General features: G+C 48.4%; 1 protein-coding gene across 1 annotated transcript in view; it reads right to left on the bottom strand.

The window, feature by feature from the left end:
- Positions 1–14,682, bottom strand: part of LOC142570702 (2-Hydroxyacid oxidase 1-like) — a 147,675-nt gene that overhangs the window by 33,378 nt on the left and 99,615 nt on the right. Inside the window, exons 7-8 of the mRNA XM_075679050.1 lie at positions 12,851–12,958; positions 12,691–12,782 (exon numbers count right to left, since the gene is read on the bottom strand). Coding sequence (XP_075535165.1) covers positions 12,691–12,782; positions 12,851–12,958 — 200 coding nt within the window. The remainder of the gene's footprint in view (positions 1–12,690; positions 12,783–12,850; positions 12,959–14,682) is intronic.

The raw sequence follows: 14,682 nt of genomic DNA, 5'->3' as shown, positions 1-14,682 counted from the left end.
AGCACATTGTAGAAAGGTAGTTTTGAAGTCTCTTCAGCTGAAATGCTGATACTAGCACCAGTCCTAATACATGTCAAGGAAAACATGGGCGTTCAAGTTAAGTTTTCTAACATTTTCTTTCGCGTGCCATTAAAAGAACGAAGTGCCTAAAGCTACGTTGTACGGACGCGGAGCGATCCATTTTATCGCCTTAAAGATATGGCGGATCCATCAGGAGAACGCTCTTCTGCAACCAAATACAATGAAAGTTCGCACTACGTTCACAATGAAGTTGGTAAAAAAGGACAGACCTGCTTATCATACACGGATACTTTCCCAGCGTCATATGTGCTAGCTAGGCACCCGCAAAAACGCAAGGGAGGAGTAGGTGCCGTAACGGTTTTGGGCGTCCATACGTGCCAGCACCCGCCGCGGTGGCTTAGCGGCTATCGGGTGTTGCGCTGCTAAGCACGAGGTGGACTGCAAAATTAATCCGGAGTCCCTAACTAAGGCGTGCCTCACAATCAAATCGTCGTTGTTGCACGTAAAACCCCCGAATTAAATTCAATTCATACGTGGTATCGCGGCAGAGAGCTCGGTATAATAACGACATAGGTATTTAGAAGCGGCTCTAGGTGTTCAACACGTTATAGAATAAGAGCCTAGAATACAATCTACGTAAAGCGCCACGTATTGGCCGTCAAAATGCCAAAATTAAATTAGGGTAAATTAAATTATGGGGTTTTACGTGCCAAAACCACTTTCTGATTATGAGGCACGCCATAGTGGAGGACTCCGGAAATTTCCACCACCTGGGGCTCTTTAACATGCACCTGAAATGCCGAAATCAAGAAATATAATGCGGCAAGCTTTCCATAAAATCTTCAGGAAATGATTGATAACGCATTTTCGGTGTGTCAGCGGTAGTGCTGAGGGAGCTTGGCAGCCTATCACCCTGCGATCCACGGTTCGATTTCCCTACGCAAAGTACTTTTTTTCCTTGATTGTTTCTTTTTCTACTTTCCCCCTCTCTTTCGCGTTTCACTAGCATCTCTGCTATAGCGAAGACACTTTCCCTACTAAGGTCTGACAATGGCAAATGACAGCAAGCAACGTGCCCTCGCGGCCGCTCAGCGAACGGACCTAATACACCGTCGGGTCATTCCTATAATATCGCTTATTCTGCTATTTATACAATAAATTTATTCCTCTGTTTGTACGTGTGTTCCACAGCACATGTAAGAGCAGCGCAAAAAGCTTACTTAAACTGATGAGCCAACGGTCCGATTGCACGCATGTGGTGGTCCGCCAGCAGTGATGAAAGTGTTTCGTGTCTTCTTGCCTTTTTAAATATAAGTGGCGAGGACCACGTCAGGGAAACAGCCATCGCAAAAAAGGGCAAAAATAATAGTGTCACGAGCGATAGCAGACAATGCTGGGTGCATACGGGTGGCGCGAAACCCCTACGCACCAAGCACCGGGTCTAAACAGTAACAAAGATCGGCGCCGAGCTGGCGCTCGCGAGGGGCGCTCGAGGAATAAAAAAAAAGAAGGGCTTGGCAGTCCCTTCCTGGTCGCCACCGTGTCTGGATGACAAAGAGCGGGAAGTCGGCGATGTCCTCGATGTACCACTTTGGGCAGGCAGCCAAAAGCTTGGGCAAATTATACAGGCGCATCCAGTGGGACCAGTTGGAGCACGGCCAGGAAGACGGCGGCTGCGAGGTTGTACAGGCCGAGGCAGCGGCTCAGCAGCAGATGATCCAGTAACCCTGAATCAGCACACAGCTTGGTCTGGGTCGCCCGCCAGGCCTGGGCATGCCACTTGGCCAGCAGGCGGCGGTTTCGCCCAGCGGCGGTGCTGATCCACTTCGGTCCTTAGGGCACTTGCTTCGGACACAGCTGCTCTGTAGGCTTCCACCCGGGCGGCGTCATCCAGCTGCTCGAAGGCATCGATGGAACACAGGGAGGTCGTCATCTTGGATTTACCGAGACGACGCCTTCCTGTAGTCAGGGGTTCAACCAAAAAAGCGCGTAGCGAGCGACGTCCCCACATAAAAAAAGATTAAACGTCTTCGAAGCTCACCCCGAGCCGTTGTGCCCCACGTTGGGCGCTACCAGCTGCTCGCACTCCGGGTACAGCCAGACAAGGTGGACCCCAAATACCCGTTCTGCCAGGAGGCACGGGTCTACATCACGGCCGACAGCCGTCTTTGCTTGATGGCCCAGGAGGCAGAGCAGTTCTCTGAGGAGATGCGGTTTCGTCGACCCAAGAGAGGGGCGGCCAACTTTTCGACGGAGTGCCTCACCCTAGCACTACAAGCGGCCCACCTGGGTGTAGTGCCCACGATGGCCCGCTATGGCCGCCGGCTGCGTGTCCTGTGGGAGCTGCAGCGGTTCGCCCAGGAGATGGCCGCTGCTCAGCCCCTGTGGGAGGCAAGCCCCGCCGCTGGGCGCAACCGCCGCCTGCTGGCCACATTGTGAATTCCCATCCAACGCAGGCACCCAGCGTGTACTACAGCAAGTGGAAGTTTTAACGCGACTTTGGAGAGTTTCTACAGGTGTAATAATAACGGCTGACTGCAAACTTTTCAAATTTCTGCCGCATTATATATCCGGATTTCGACGTTTCTAGAAAACCAATTCCTGTCCTCTCTACGTACGGCATCTACAGCGTGTTGAACACAAATAATCACTGCACGTGTCCATAGAAAAGCGTGCCCTCAGCCACGTTGGCACCGATTACCATCAAAGTGGATTACTGCACGTGTAATCTCGATCACACTAGCTCGTCCCCACCGACCTGCAGATCCCCATCTATACAGCATCTACTATTTTAGGTAGACGAAGCAACGCCAAAGTATAAGTGTGTATACTCTAGTGACACAGCCGAATATGCATTTAAATGAATGCAGAACCACGACAGCTTATACGACGGCGTAATTTGCGCTTCCAGTATTCAAGAGTTTTTTTTTAGTGGTCTGCCTTGTGGTATGATTAAAGCAGTTTCCCGCAGAACTGTCAAGAGGGAACTGCTTTGAGCAATAAAGTAAACGGCATGACGAAGGTCAGTCGCGCCTGTTCGCGAAGGAAAGTTGAACGCGACTTAAAGAGCGGTTCGAGGAGCTAACTGTTTGGACAAGAGTTGTGCTTCTCTGCTTTCGCTATTTAGCGAGTCTGTTAATTTGTGAATTGCAGTTTCGACTTCGACAACATAGTACGCATGAAATGCTGCAACACGAGCAGATTCCCACCAATCACGTACTGAATCAGTAGCGAAGCGTAATTGCGGCATTGCTCTATTGGCTATGAGCACACATTGTCATAGACATCGTGTCGAAGGGCACCAAATAGATAACGTTTTTCTTGATGTAAAACGCACATCATCGCTAAGGAAGCAGATGCGATGGTTGTTGCGGCAATGACGAACACGCCGATCGGCGCGGGCTGCTCCGAAGCAGTCAGCTGCACCCGATCACACACAGATCAAGCGCTGACGCGAGAGAAATATGTATTTAGCTGTTCAGCAAGATCTTGCCCGACGTATCCTAAAATGAAACAGAAAGTGTCAGACACACTTAGATAAAAACACTGCCGGATCCGACTAGCGCACCTATAGAAAAAGTTGGAGGGAGTCGTCGGACGTACCTTAAGCCACAGCCTTGATAGAAACCAGAACGATAATTCAAATTGCGGCAAAATGGTTGATGGTCATCGCCATACTGATGCTAGGATTGAAAATTTGGCTGTGCTCACGTAACATTAATTTCACTCGACATCAGTCCTCCAACTGTAAGTTCTACGTTTAAGAGGATGTTTAAGACGTAAGTTAAAAAAATTACAACTGTTGAGCGGAAGGCAGCGGTTAGTTGTAAACGTATACTGCTCGCACTTCCATTGCCGCAGAAGAAGAGGCGGAACTGTGTTGTTTGCCGCAAGCAATAATTCTTATGTGGTTTTAGAATAAACTCAGATGATACGCTGACTTTAAGACATTTTAACTTAAAGGAGAGAAAGGCTCCAAACAATTAGTGGTAGCGTGCTCTCAGATCCATTGCTATTAGATGCAGGATGAAATCTCTCCACTGGGTATTTTATTTTATCCGTACCGCCAAGGTTTCCAACGCCATGGACTTTCGCCAGCTAGGGAACATTAATGTATTCGCTATGCAGTAAAAGTATGTAAATTGATAAGGGGTGACGCACCATTGGTCATGAAAATAAACTTATAAAGGGTGTCATTCTGACGACAATTATGTGACGCAAATTGCGTTAACTGTTCTAATGACTGTGCCCCTGTACCTCACGAGAATCTGCTATTTTCCCTGTGAACGTTTTCTGCAGGAACACAACGTGGTTTTCGTTTAGACACACGTTCCGACGTTCCGTCCTAACAAGCAGCTTTACGTTGACCGGTGCCAGAAATCACAAGGTATCGATAACACATTTTTGGAGAGGTGTGTTGCACGTTCCTGTCCTTTATCTTTTTCTAGGGTTCAGTTCATAGGGGGCAAGTGCAGAGCATTCTGGCACTGTAGCATGTGCTCCCTCTCATGATATGTGCAAGCTTCATTCCAGTTAACTAACCCAGGTAACTGGTGCGCCCATTAATGCTGCCAGTTAGACTGGGAGGAGCTTAGAAAGTTTAAAATTGAAGAGCAGAAACCTTTGCGGTTGTTATAAACGTGACACAGCGGCTTGGCACCTTCAGCTATGACAGCGTAACAGCAAGAGGCAAATAGGTAAGAGGTAAGACGTTAATGCGATATTATACAAGCTGATTCGGCTTGAAGACGTGATTTAAAGCAAACTGTAGGTAACTTTAGGAAGTTAGTAAATGCGAACGGCAATATACAGGGTGTTCAAAGTTAGGCTTTCCTGGTTTTTTAAAAATATACGAAGAGGACTACACAAAAGTAATTTTTCTACCTATGGTGTGCAACCAGGCGATCGCAAACTGTTAGAATTGTCGTCGTAACGTCAGTATTTAGTTAAATTGAGAGTTAACTTTTCATTTACTGCAGTTAGCATGTATTTTATATTGAAAACTCAGAGGCGGTACCATTTGGTTACTATTCCATTTTGAACAATTTTAGTAACGCGCCTGTGTCACGAGATAAGCACGTCTGAAGTTTCAGCCTAAGCCGTGTAATTACGCATCCGAGATGGCGGCACCCGCTATGAGGCGCTTCCCTAGTATGACGCAGCTGTTAGGTATGACACTCCGTCTAAAAAGAATGCGGGGTGACAGGCGACGGTGATTACTTTTCATACTTGGCCACCGTTTTCATTCGTGGCCAGCGAAACCGAAGGATGACTTTGCGTGGTGGCTTGGCCGAGCTCTTTTTTGAAGCAGTCACTTGCAGAGTTGGCGACAAAGCACGGTGCCACCGCACACGTACTGTCGAAGCATTCAAGTGCACGATTATAATAGTGGCTTTGGCTTTATTTTTTTATTTTGGCATTTCGGAGGCTCAAAGTGATGCAAGCGCTAAGCATGAGACAAAGATGACAGTTGCCGGGCAGCACCTTAGTTACCAGTGCTGTTCCAGGGAAGCTGTACCTGTCCGAAGTGTGATTTGAGGGCCCCGCTTTGATTACTCCTGAAAAACTGCTGTGAAATAGAAGTACGACTGTGAACTGACGTCAGTAGTGCACATCATTGGTGTGTGCCTGCCAATTTTTTTTATTCTTCGTCGTTCTGCGAAAGTGCCGAACAGATCAGGCATCGCCTTGCAAGCGCATCGAGTGAACTCTTGAGCTTCCATTGTGTGCCTTTGTCACTGATTGCCCCTACTAAGCTGGGCCATTGGAAAAAGCAAGCCCTGCGTTGGGACCAAAGAGAAAGAAATTCAGGAAGAGGGGACACTCGGCAAAAACTGGCAACAGGAAACACGTCACGCCTAGTGTCAACTCCATCCGTTAGTTGACGCGAGCGTCAGATAAAAAAGAATGTGGAATGAACTTGAAGAAAACGTTTAATATTCTTTCTTTCCCAGTAAAACTAAAGAAGTTTTGCATGTAAATGAACTTATACTTTGCGACTTATTCTTCTTGCATTGCCTAGCAAAAAGCTAGCGGCACCAGACGTGGGTGCATACGTCATGCGCCAGACATGCCACAGGAGCAAGCGAGGCCGGCTGCGCATGTGAAGCACGCGTGCTCGGCGACCCGTCTCTTTTGGATGTAGCCCGTTTTTCGCGCTCCCGACGTTCTCTTGCGTTCCGTCTGCATTTCGACACGGCACCGCTGCACTACTGGACTACAGCAAGGTGAGGAGTTTTGTTGGACAGTCTGCGATGCACTTCAAGCACATTTAGGCTTACTGCATAAAAGTGAACCTATATAGTGACACAGTTATCGAAAAACAGCTCCTCCGCTCAGGACTAGTTAATTTTAGTTAATTACTCGTACTGGGAGATGTTTGCGACGCTGTCTATGAGCCCAAGCATCATTATAACTTATTTCGGTAGTTTTTGGGCACGCTCGCCGCACCGGGCTTTGTGACGAAAAGCACTTGGGACGTGTGACGCAGTTTCGCGTTTACTTAATCTTACCAGTACAAGTTTTGGCGTGTTCTCGGACTCCAGACATTATTGTCACTAATTTCGTTACCTTTTGGGTACTATTCAAGCACAGTCGCCACGCTCGGCTTAGTGGCGCCGTTAGTTTCACCTGTACTGAATCTCACTGGGAGAAGTTCGTGACGCATTCTCTGACCCCAAAAATTATTGTAATTCATTTCGTAAGTTTTTGAAATACGTTTGAGGCATGCTCGCTGCGCCTGGGGTTGTGAAGCCGTTAGCAAAAAAGCAAGCCGGCCGTGGTTAGTTTCGCGTGTACTGAATTTTAGTGGGACAAGCTTGTGACGCTTTTTGTGTCTCTGTAGCAACATATACCTTACTTCGGTATTCGCGCTTGTCGAAAACGCGACGAGCGATTGCCTAGAGTGATAGCACGGGAGTGTTTTGCTTGAGCCGGCAGGATGCGTAAAAGATAACGCCGAGGACCTTAAGAACTTGACATTTCTGTATTCTGAGCTACTGAAAACAGGCTGTGCACCGACGAATCTGTCTTGAGTGCGACTAGAAGGCATTCTATGAGCGTGTAACATGGTGTGGCTGAGAGCGTGTGTTTAGCCACCTTTGTGTACTTGGCGTGCACAAACTTGGCGTCGACTGAGGCCAAGTTGTTTTGGAAACGCGCAGTCACCAGTGTATTTGTGCTCTTAAAGTGCAGGAAATAATGCCCGGGAAAGGAGGCATGCATGAAAATTGGATGTTTTCATATTTTATGGAATTGTTTGGGAGCAGCCTATTTGTTACGAAATGTATGTACAAGTGGATTTATTTGTAATGCCGGTCATTCACCACTCCCGCACGTTTCGCCTCTGCACGCAATATTCCTGTTAGGTCAATATACCAAATGATACATGCTTGTAATTTGCTTTTTTTTTCAGCTGATGGCATCCTGTGGAGCTTCGTACAGCAACGATTGCTGCATACCTGGTGCCAGAACTTTGGATGAATGCACAAGAAGCCCGGAACGAGCATTTATATAGAGCAAAATGAACATTTTATCACTTCAGAAGCCGTCTTGCGTTTTCTTTATGAAATTACACGTGACACAGATTCGGTGGAAGTTTGTAAAGATCGTTTGCAATCATTTTTACTGAGTAAGACGATTCCGCGCCAAGGCCGCCTGTAGTTCAGCAGTAGAAGTGAAAAAAAAAATGCCGCGCCGATCAGTGGAGCCGGCGTGGCGTGTACCAACTGGCGTTCAAAACGCGCGTGCCCAAGACCGACACCGGAAGGTGTTAATACCATCCGCTTGGTGCGCTGCAGTCATTTCGGCCGGTGAGCTTTATGGGAGTGTCCGCTCTTGTTGAAATTTCTTTGTCTATGTTGGGACCTTCAGCGTCGAAAAATGGCTACTTCATCAGGGTCGAGATACTATTCTACGGCAGAAAAAAAATTATGTAGTGCTATCAATGGCGGAGATGAAAGGCAATGCCTCATTAGAAATGAGGCTATACCCGTCTCGCCATCCGAATCGGGAAGTTCTAACCAAAGCAGTATTTGTTAGCATATCAGACGTTTTCGCACTACAGGCCCATTTCACCAAAAAAGACAGCCCAAGAAGAGCATCATTGACCAGGACTATAATATTGACGTACTTGCCTGCATGCATGCAATGCCAAATGCAAGCATCAGGGAGATTTCTAAACAATGCGGGAGAAGCTTGGGAACAGTGCACAACGTTCTAAAAAAAAAGCGCGAATTTCATCCATACCACCTGAGTCTTTATCAGGACCTAAGTGAGGCAGACTTTTGTAATTGCGCCCTAATAGAATTGGCCAAGACAAGGATTTTGTACAAAGATTGCCCTGAACTGATGAAGCTAGATTTTGCAGGAACGGCAGAGCGAACATTCACAATGCTCCACTACTGGTCGCAAGGAAATCCTCACTGACTGCGGCAACGCAACCACCAAATTCATTGGCGTCTAAATGTATGGTGTGACGTACCTGGGGACAGAATCATTGGCCCTCACTTCTTCGAAGGGAACCTCGATGGAAAGATTTATGCGCACGAAATTCTTGCTGGTGTAGTCGATAAGTTTGCCTCGAGCCTCCCTCTCAAGGAACTGCCGCAAGTTTGGTTCCAGCATGACGGGGCCCCGCCACATTTCTCCTCCATGCAAAGAACTGGTCAAACTGTAACTTTCCATGGCAGTGGATTGGATGCGAAAGAGAGATGTTTTGGCCGCCGAGATCCCCTGATCTCTCTCCACTGTACTTCTTTTTGTGGGGCTACGTGAAATATCGCGGTTACGCAGCTGAGCCCACCGATGTCAACGACATGAAGATGAAAATAGTTACCGCCTGTAGAAGCATCGGCCTGGAAATGCTGCGTAGAGTTGTCGACTCGACACCAGAGCGGTTCATATGGTGTATTGCAGCGGAAGGCAAGCATTTCGTGCATTCTTGAACGGTTGGATTCTTGGCGATTGTCATAATGCTGAGTTGAGTAAAATTTCATATCACTCGAAACTAATATTGTGTAAGCAATGGTACATTTAAAGCAAATTTTTAAAATGTTTCTATGTTTTGTTTCTATGTAAGCCATGGATGTACACTATACTTTTTTGTTGTGGTTCTTTTATTCCCACTTCTGAACTAATGCCGGAATTGGAGCTGTGTGTAACTAAATAAATAGGAATTTGACAACGTTGACATAATTTCATGCTCTGTCATGAGGACTGGTCGATGCGTTCTAAATTTAAAAGGGTGACATAGAGAATACTAGTCATTAACCCGCGTTTCCTAAGCGCTGACAATGCAGTGTCGTAAATTCTATTTACGCGTGTGCAAGGGGCCCTGGAACCTTTAGTGGTTAATAATGTGCTGTATGGCAGCTGACGCTATCCCTTTAGGTTGTGAGATGGCATTAATTTCAGTCATTCTGCAAACAAAGCTTCCACAATTATTAAAAAAAACAGAGCAGTAGCGCTGCACCTGAGTGCATCAGAAGTCTTGAGTGGCACGACGTCTTGTCACCCACTGTACTAGCAATTGCTCAAAAGAAACAGGGCTCGTCTCACGTCGCCCGCACAGTCATTCTTTGGTTTCGCTGGTCAAGAACGGAAATGCTGGCCGAGAACGAAAAGTTCTCACCGCCGCCTATCACCCCACATTCTCTTCAGATGGCGCGCCATACGCAACAGCTGCGTCAAACTAGGCAGGGGCCTCACATGCGTAATTAGACGGCTTGGGCTGAAATTTCAGACGTGCATATCTAGGGACGCAAGCGCGTTACTAAAATTGTACAAAATGGAATAGTCACCGAATGGCACCACCTCTGAGTTTTCAATATAAACATACATCTAACTGCAGTAAATAAAAAGTTAACTATCGAATTTAATTAAATACTGACATTACGACGAGAATTATCCTCACAGTTTGCGAACACCTGGCCGTATAACCTAGGTAGCCAAATAGCTTCTGTGTACTTTTCGTATTTTTTTTAACACCCGGAAAGTCCAATTCTGAACACGCTGTATATTCCAGTGCGGCACTGCAAAGGGTTTATCTACACTTAAATGGCCAAAAGCACAACATTTTGGGCATATTGCTACGGAACAGCCGCCACAGTGTGGCTGCACTGAGGAGAAGGAAGACGACGTGGCCACCGCTTGATATAGCGTCGCCATCATTGCCACCGTTTGTCTACGTGTAAATATATTGTAGACTCGTACGTCAGCTACACGTAACATTAATTTGGTGGAGGTGGACGTTCCCCGTACCCGTCATGGAGCTTCGCAGCGGTCGCAACGGCGACAGTGCAACTTCGGCTCCTGCTGGCGGCACTTCCTCTACGCAACCGTCTCCGCCTGCAGCCCCGACCTACGTCGCCATTTCCCCACCTCGGGATCCTGGTATTTTCAACGGAGTCGGCAGTCCTGATGTTGACGACTGGCTCCGCTTATACGAACGTGTCAGCACCAGTCACAGGTGGGATTCGACTATTATGCTCGCGAACGTTGTTTTCTACCTCGACGGAGCTCCACTTGCATGGTTCCAGACTCACGAAGAGGAGATCTTGAGCTGGGATCTCTTCAAAGAGAAGCTCCGCGACCTTTTTGGCAATCCGTTCGGTCGTCAAGTCAATGCCAAGAAAGCCCTAGCCACACGTGTACAGACGTCGACCGAGTCCTACGTGTCCTACATTCTCGACGTCTTGGCCCTTTGTGCCAAGGCTGACCCGACCATGTCTGAGGACGATAAGGTAAATCACGTCCTCAAAGGGATTGCTGACGACGCCTTCAATTTACTGGTGTTTACCAACGTCAGCAGCATCGATACGATCCTCAAGGAGTGCCGCCGTCTTGAGCATGCTAAAAGCCGCCGGTTATCCCAGCACATCACGCGACTTCCCAACACAGCTGCTACGTCATCCTGTGACGACCTCTTCCACCAGCCGTCGCGATGTGACAACTTGACCCGCATTATTCGTCGTGAGGTCGAAGCGGCACAACCGGCGGCCCCTTCATTTCCGTCACCTGATCATTCTCCGGTGACAATCTCCTTGATCCAGGCCATCGTCCGTCAAGAGTTATCCAACGTCGGCCTGCACTCCATTCGTTCCGCATGCTCGGAACCTCTCTCTCTACGCACGGCCCCACCGCGCCCTTCTTACTCTTATGGACAGCGCAACCCCTCCGAATGGCGAACCGTGGACGACAAGCCGATCTGTTTTAACTGCCGACGCATTGGACATGTCGCTCGCCACTGCCGCAGCCGCTGGACTTCCCCCACACGCTATTCTCCTAATTACCACCCTCGCCCCTCTAGTGCGTCCTTTTCCTTCGCCCCTTCTATGCCCACCCCATCATCTGACCCTGCGGCGCCTTTGACACGACCCCGCTACTCCCGCTCGCCTTCTCCCTCCCGTCGTCAATCTCGCTCGCCCCCGTCTCGCCGTGCTCCTTCTCCGACCTACTCGCCGCTCCCCCGACCGGAAAACTAGACAGCGCAGCTTCTGGAGGTGAAGCTGCAAAGACGACATTGGCTCAAAATCCTCGCTTCACCTTACCGACGAACAAGAATCTTTTGGACGTTCTCGTCGACAATGTTCCTGTGTGTGCGTTGATTGACACCGGGGCGCATGTGTCCATTATGAGTGCTGCTCTTCGCCGTCGGCTCAAGAAAGTTCTGACGCCTGCCCCGAACCGATTTGTACAAGTCGCCGACGGAGGGACTGTCGCTATTGTTGGCATGTGCTCTGCCCGACTCACCATTGCTGAGAGACACACCGTCGTTCTCTTCACCGTCATCGAGCATTGCCCTCACGAACTCATTCTCGGTCTCGATTTTCTTGCCCATCATTCTGCCCTCATTGACTGTTCGGCCGGCCCACTTCGCCTTGACTTGCCTCTTCTTGCCGACCCTGTGGACCCGCCTCCCAGCCATCTGAGCTGCATCGATTTTATTCGCCTACCACCTCACTCTATGACACACGTAGACTTGTTGTCCTCACCAGCTGTACCTGACGGCAATTACGTGGCCGCACCAATTCCGGCCGTTATGCTTACACATGGTGTTATCGTGCCGCACACTGTGCTGAAAATTACTGGTAACCGCACCTGCCTTCCACTCGTCAATTTCACGCTAACCGCGCAAGTTCTGCCTCAGGGGATCTCCTTGGCTATAATTCGCGCTTTGCAGGATGATGAGGTCGAGCCATTCACAGTGGAAGATCGTTACAGCTCAGCCCATACCGTGACGTCATCGCACAGTACTGACGTCGACATGAAGACGATGGTCTCCTCTGACCTTACACCTGCTCAAGCTGCAGCCCTTTGCCGCGTTCTTGAAGGCTATCGCGACATTTTTGACTTTGACAATCGACCCTTAGGTCAAACGTCCGTCGTGACCCATCGCATAAACACTGGCGATGCGAACCCTATCCACCGTCGTCCATATCGTGTTTCTGCGTCAGAACGAGCTGTTATCCAACAGGAAGTCAAAAAGATGCTTGCAAAGGACATTATCGAGCCTTCCTGCAGTCCCTGGGCTTCTCCCGTCGTACTTGTCAAAAAGAAGGATGGATATTAGAGAACTTTCGTACTCTGTAGCCACACAAACGGCACTGCTGATGCTTAATTCCCCGCAATAACATCTGTACTTGCCATCTTACTAAGTGATGCACATACCGTAGTTATGGTTCCATCCAGCTGACGTCCACCGTGGTTAGACACGAGTATAGCGGCTGCGCCATGTTCTGCAGCCAGCAGAGCATCGTACTCTGTAGCCACACAAACGGCACCGCTGATGCTTAATTCCCCGCAATAACATCTGTGCTTGCCATCTTACTAAGTGATGCACATACCGTAGTTATGGTTCCATCCAGCTGACGTCCACCGTGGTTAGACACGAGTATAGCGGCTGCGCCATGTTCTGCAGCCAGCAGAGCATCGTCTCCTGCGTTCAGCACAGCAGCAGCACAGGAGAGTACTTTTATGCTCTTTAGTATCAACTGCGATTCTGGGATCTTGGTAAGTCGTATCAGGGACCATCAAAATATTTCAAGCCACAAACAACCAGAAAAATGGCATCTGCACTGTTCTTGGCAAGCACGAACAGCCTCTTCTGCTATCAGCTTACTGTCCCTGCAATCGCACGTAAGCGTTCGCACTAAAGTGTGAACAAACCTTTTTTCCACCCAGTCGTGGTCAGAAGAAAGATTTAATTAAAGCCTGTAGTCACTAAAATCCTTGAATGATTTATGAAGATGTCTAGGATATTTCTCTGCCAAAACACATCGTTTTGTCAAAGGCGTGCCCATGACTTATAGTATAAATACCAATACACATTCCATTCTTATTACTGAACAGCGTGCGTATTTCTCCGTGGCATTTTGCACGTGCTCAAACAACTTCAGGGAACCTTTTCATGTTTGCTTCGAGGCGATGCTCTGTTTATGCTGCTGAGACAATACGCCAGCTGCAATGTGGAGCACAAATTAAGTGCGCCTTTGCACATTAATTGCAGGCTGCATTTTTAATTCTGAGCAGTGAGCTCTTGCTATGGCTAAAACGGCCCCTACCGATCCCACCACCACGCTTCAAATTTTTTTACACAGAGCTACTTTTTGCGAAAGAAGCATGGAAGCTCCTGGCAAGCTGACTGCGTCATGACTTCATATTTCTTGGTTCTCTATGTATTGATCAACGATATGTATTTAGCACAATTGCCACTCGTACATTTTATCATGTTTATAAGTTATTTATTGTGTTTCTGTGACGCACCCCCCCCCCCCCTCAGTGCTTCGTCAGCGAGGCGTGGAAGGTACTGTGAATGAATGAAGTGTCGTCACCTTTCGCACTGTCGTCTCCGTGCACTTGATCCTTCCTTAAAGGGGCCCTGAACCACCCCTCGGGCACGGTGGAACAACATAGTCCGAGGGTAGCGTAGGCTTCTGTGAACATCTCAGCCAAATTTTGCTGTCGTACGCGGTGCGTGGAGCGCGGAAGCGGAACGCGAAGCCACATTTCTCTTAAACGTTCTCTTTTCTAGAGAAGCCTGCTTGCTCCTCATTCTATTCTGGACGCTTTATTATATTTCGTGATAAAGTGGATTTCCATGGCAGCTGCGGTCTGCTACGCAGCCTAGATACCGCGGCAGACGCGGGGTGCCGCCACGAGTCCACTGGCTAAGTGCACTGCGGCTAGCTGAGGACAACCGTGTTTGTGCCTCGGTTTAGAGCCTCGTAGGGGCCAAAATCGGAAGTCGTGGCGTCTACGTTAACGTACGAAATGAAATTTTAACTGCTCGCCCCGGTGACTTTTATTAGAAGGCGGAGCGTTGTGGCGGAGTCTTTGCATTGCAAGGCATTGAAGAAGGCATGGGAGCATGGCGGAGGCCGTGTTTAATGGCCAATAACTCCACTTCTGCTGAAGACATTGAAGCCCTTCTTTCGGCAAAGTATTTCTGAAATAGTCCATTTTCACTTCGAATGCCTTTCTCCACTTCGATAAAACGTAACTCAAGGCCCCTTTAAACCTAAAAGTACCACTGTGTTTGAGACGGAGCCCGTCACGAACGAAACCGTCTCGTACCTTCAGAGTACCTGACTCCGCTCTAACGTAGTCTGTACACGATCGCTATCAAGTATGCGAGTTAGCAAGTCGACAAACTCTCGCGGC

The sequence above is a fragment of the Dermacentor variabilis genome, chromosome 2 (assembly GCF_050947875.1).
Source record: "Dermacentor variabilis isolate Ectoservices chromosome 2, ASM5094787v1, whole genome shotgun sequence".
NCBI classification, from domain to species: domain Eukaryota; kingdom Metazoa; phylum Arthropoda; class Arachnida; order Ixodida; family Ixodidae; genus Dermacentor; species Dermacentor variabilis.
Note: the sequence above shows the minus strand (reverse complement) of the source record. Positions and strands in the feature narration are given on the sequence as shown.